Source organism: Mus caroli, unplaced genomic scaffold (assembly GCF_900094665.2).
Source record: "Mus caroli unplaced genomic scaffold, CAROLI_EIJ_v1.1 scaffold_8061_1, whole genome shotgun sequence".
In the NCBI taxonomy this organism is placed as follows: domain Eukaryota; kingdom Metazoa; phylum Chordata; class Mammalia; order Rodentia; family Muridae; genus Mus; species Mus caroli.
In genome coordinates, this window is record NW_018389665.1 from 69,793 (window position 1) to 72,307 (window position 2,515).

General features: G+C 35.2%; 1 protein-coding gene across 1 annotated transcript; it reads left to right on the forward strand.

The window, feature by feature from the left end:
* Positions 1 to 1,341: 1,341 nt before the first annotated feature.
* Positions 1,342 to 2,298, forward strand: LOC110288231 (olfactory receptor 143-like). Its single transcript, XM_021154634.1, has one exon. It carries the CDS (start codon positions 1,348 to 1,350, stop codon positions 2,296 to 2,298), a length of 951 nt encoding a protein of 316 aa, XP_021010293.1. The 5' UTR covers positions 1,342 to 1,347.
* The last annotated feature ends 217 nt before the right edge of the window (positions 2,299 to 2,515 follow it).

A 2,515-nucleotide genomic window follows, 5' to 3' on the forward strand; every position in this document is an offset into this window, starting at 1 on the left:
CAACATTACAACAAGAATTTATCATTTCTAAGTGTGCCAAAAATAAACAACTTTATTTATCTTATTAATAATGTAAACAGTATAAGAGGACTAACACATACTAGTATATTTTCATAAGTAACTTTCTGATATACTGTATAAATTTTCTCAAAATGAATATTTTATATTGTGCATTTGAATTTGTTATTTTCTGCAAAATTGTACCCAGAAATTTCTGTATGATAACCAAGAACTTTACTAGTGATTCAAAATGTAAGCCCATATTTATGAATTTATTTTACATTTATTCATAAGAATATTCACATGTAAACAAACAATGGCAAACCTGGGTAACCTAGTTTCATCGCCTAGGAATGAAAAGCTTTAATGTTAATTAAAAAAAACATGAGAGCCTGTTCGAAATCTTTTATCCCCTTTCTTCAAATATTTTTGTACAATATTAATCCTTGGTCAACAGTTTATTAATGAAATCATATGAAAACTACAAATGGAAAGTGATTGTGTCCCTGGACATTTTCTCTTGCAGAGCTGTTGCAGAACTTAATGAAGAGAATAACAAACTGGCCAACTCACACTTCTACTCTGGGGACCAGATACTCCTGCTGGAAAATTATAACTTGAGTAGAATGTTGAATCTCTAAAGGACTGATGTTAGTTCTCTGGTACAAATGCAACAGTTTAACCCTCAAGGGACTCATCCAACGTGGAAAGTATCTTAAAGAAGAGAATTCTTTTCTATAATTCTAATAAAATTTCTCAAAAATCTTGACCTTGAGGCTTTGGAGACTCAAATAAGAAAACTATTTTCTTTTTTGTATGAGAAAAAGAATCTTTGTGAAATTCTCAAAGAGTAACCATGACATTTTCCCAAGGGAACTTCTTGTAGCAAGTGAGGTACATTTTCTTCACTGATTGCAATTACCTGCTTCATTATTAACAACTTAGGCCCTCTGTGCACAGTGTACAGGAAGATACCATGAACTCCGATGTCAGGGAAGGCTCCAGATGAATCAAGGTGAGCACTGAATAATCTTTATTTTGACATTTTTGTCTTCATTCCCACTGCTATATAAATCATAAATTCTGAAAAAAAAAAGTGAATACATTGTACTTTTCAGCCTTATATGTTAGTAAACACTAGATGAAAGGAAAGGTGTTTTATTTGAGGAAATTAAGGTTCCCCAGCATCTTTCTGAAGTGTTTTACACAAGATGGAAGAGTAAAGAGGAAATAGGGATTCCTTAAGATTACATCCAATTTAGGCATAAAATCCAATAATATTTGCTCTGCTATTGGAGTGAAAAATAGTTTATGTGTTAATACTCCATTCTACCCTTACTCTTACAGATGCCACTCAATGCACAAAAGACTATGGAAAATGATTCTTCTGTGTCTGAGTTTATTCTTATGGGACTGACAGACCAACCTGAGCTCCAGCTGCCCTTATTTGTTCTGTTCTTGGTGAACTACACAGTCACTGTGATGGGAAACTTGAGCTTAATGAATCTCATTTGCCTAAACTCAAACCTTCACACCCCCATGTACTTTTTCATCTTCAATCTGTCCTTCATTGACTTCTGTTATTCAATGGTCTTTACCCCCAAAATGCTGATGGGTTTTGTTGTAGAGAAGAACATCATCTCCTTCAGAGGATGCATGACTCAGCTATTTTTCTTCCTATTTTTTGTGAACTCTGAGAGTTATGTGCTGACAGCAATGGCCTATGATCGCTATGTGGCCATCTGTCAGCCACTGCTCTACAAAGTTGTTATGTCACCTGGCATCTGCTGTCTATTGATATTTTGTACTTATTTGATGGGACTTGTTAGTGCCTTGTTCCATACAGGTTTTATGATAAGGCTCAACTTTTGTGATTCTAATGTTATCAACCACTATATGTGTGATATCTTCCCTCTCTTTCGGCTCTCCTGCAGTAGCACCTATCTCACTGAGCTTGTGAGCTCTGCTGTGGTGGGTACAGCTATTATCTTATGTTGCCTCATTATCTTAATCTCTTATGGTATGATCCTTTACAATATCATTCATATGTCATCAGGTAAGGGTTGGTCCAAAGCCTTGGGCACTTGTGGTTCTCACATCATAACTGTTAGCTTGTTCTATGTAACTGGGATGCTTGCTTATGTCAAGCCATCATCTGCTGAGACTGTGGGCCAGGGAAAAATTTTCTCAGTGTTTTACACTTTTTTGGTGCCCATGCTGAATCCTCTTATTTACAGCCTCAGGAACAAGGATGTCAAACTTGCTGTGAAAAAAACCTGGAAGAGACTCACACGTTAAATTACCCATTGAAATGTTCCTTAGCTGCATTCAATCCAGTTTATGTCTTTCTCCTATTCTCCTGTATTTCCATTATATATATATTCTGTTATTATCTTTGCTTTTGTCCTTCTACTATATCAACATATCCTTTATTTCTCTATGTACAATGTCTCTACATATATGTTAGAATATGAGACATCTTTAGATTCAATGTGTTTAGGATGGTGTCATATCT